This window comes from Otolemur garnettii, unplaced genomic scaffold (assembly GCF_000181295.1).
Source record: "Otolemur garnettii isolate 467f Iridium unplaced genomic scaffold, OtoGar3 scaffold00001, whole genome shotgun sequence".
NCBI classification, from domain to species: Eukaryota; Metazoa; Chordata; class Mammalia; order Primates; family Galagidae; genus Otolemur; species Otolemur garnettii.
This window is the reverse complement of record NW_003852396.1, coordinates 32,111,490-32,112,669: the sequence shown is the minus strand read 5'-3', so window position 1 is coordinate 32,112,669 and position 1,180 is coordinate 32,111,490. Positions and strand designations below refer to the sequence as shown.

The 1,180-nt window shown below is 39.7% G+C and overlaps 1 protein-coding gene across 1 annotated transcript; it reads left to right on the top strand.

Moving 5' to 3' along the window:
* On the top strand, positions 1–942 carry LOC100957558 (olfactory receptor 51A4-like). The gene has a single exon (XM_003780964.1). It carries the CDS (start codon positions 1–3, stop codon positions 940–942), a length of 942 nt encoding a protein of 313 aa, XP_003781012.1.
* The last annotated feature ends 238 nt before the right edge of the window (positions 943–1,180 follow it).

Below are 1,180 nucleotides of genomic sequence, written 5' to 3'. Positions count from 1 at the left end.
ATGCCCATCATCAACACTTCCGAAATTGAAATTTCTATTTTCTACTTGGTTGGGATTCCAGGTATGGAACCTACCAACATTTGGTTCTCTATCCCCATATGTTTCATGTACCTTGTTGCTATCCTGGGAAATTGTGCTATCCTATTCTTTGTAAAAACAGAGCCTTCTTTGCATGAACCTATGTATTATTTTCTCTCCATACTATCCCTTTCTGACCTGGGACTATCACTCTCCTCTCTCCCTACCATGCTAAGGGTTTTCTTGTTCAGCACTCCTGGAATTTCTCTTGATGCCTGTATTGCCCAAGAATTCTTTATTCATGGATTCTCAGCTATGGAGTCATCTGTACATCTCATAATGTCCTTTGATCGCTTTATTGCCATCTACTACCCTCTAAGATATACTTCTATCCTTACCAGTGCCAGAGTCATTCAAATTGGGCTTCTTTTTACTCTCAAGAATGTTCTGTTGATCCTCCCTTTCCCTTTCACTCTAAAACATCTAAGATACTGTAAGAAGAACCTCCTGTCCCATTCCTACTGCCTCCATCAGGATGTCATGAAGCTGGCCTGCTCTGACAACAAGGTCAATGTCATCTATGGCTTATTTGTGGCTCTCACAGGCATTCTAGACTTGACATTTATTTTTGTGTCCTATGTGCTAATACTGAAAGCTGTGTTGAGCATAGCATCACAAAAGGAAAGGCTCAAGGTCCTCAATACATGTGTTTCCCACATCTGTGCTGTGCTTATCTTCTACATGCCTATTATTTCCTTAGCTGTCATCTACCGGTTTGCCAAACACACTTCTCCACTCATTAGGATCCTCATGGCTGATGTTTTTCTGCTGATACCTCCATTGATGAACCCCATTGTATACTGCATGAAAACCCAACAGATAAGAAATCTGATCCTAGGAAAACTGTGCCAGAAGCAAAGCTGATGGGAATGCTTAACCGTATGAAAACCCAATGACAAAGCAAAATGAAACAAAGAACCAAACTATGTAAAATTCACAATGTCATGTCTCAACCTATAAATTAGGACTGAAGAATCAGATCTGAAGGTTGTTGAGTTGGTATTTAGACTTGGTGTACTCTTGAAAGAAAATGTATGGTTGGGTTCCATATTCACCCATCTTGCTCTACCAAACTTATTAATATAGTATATGACTGTCATTT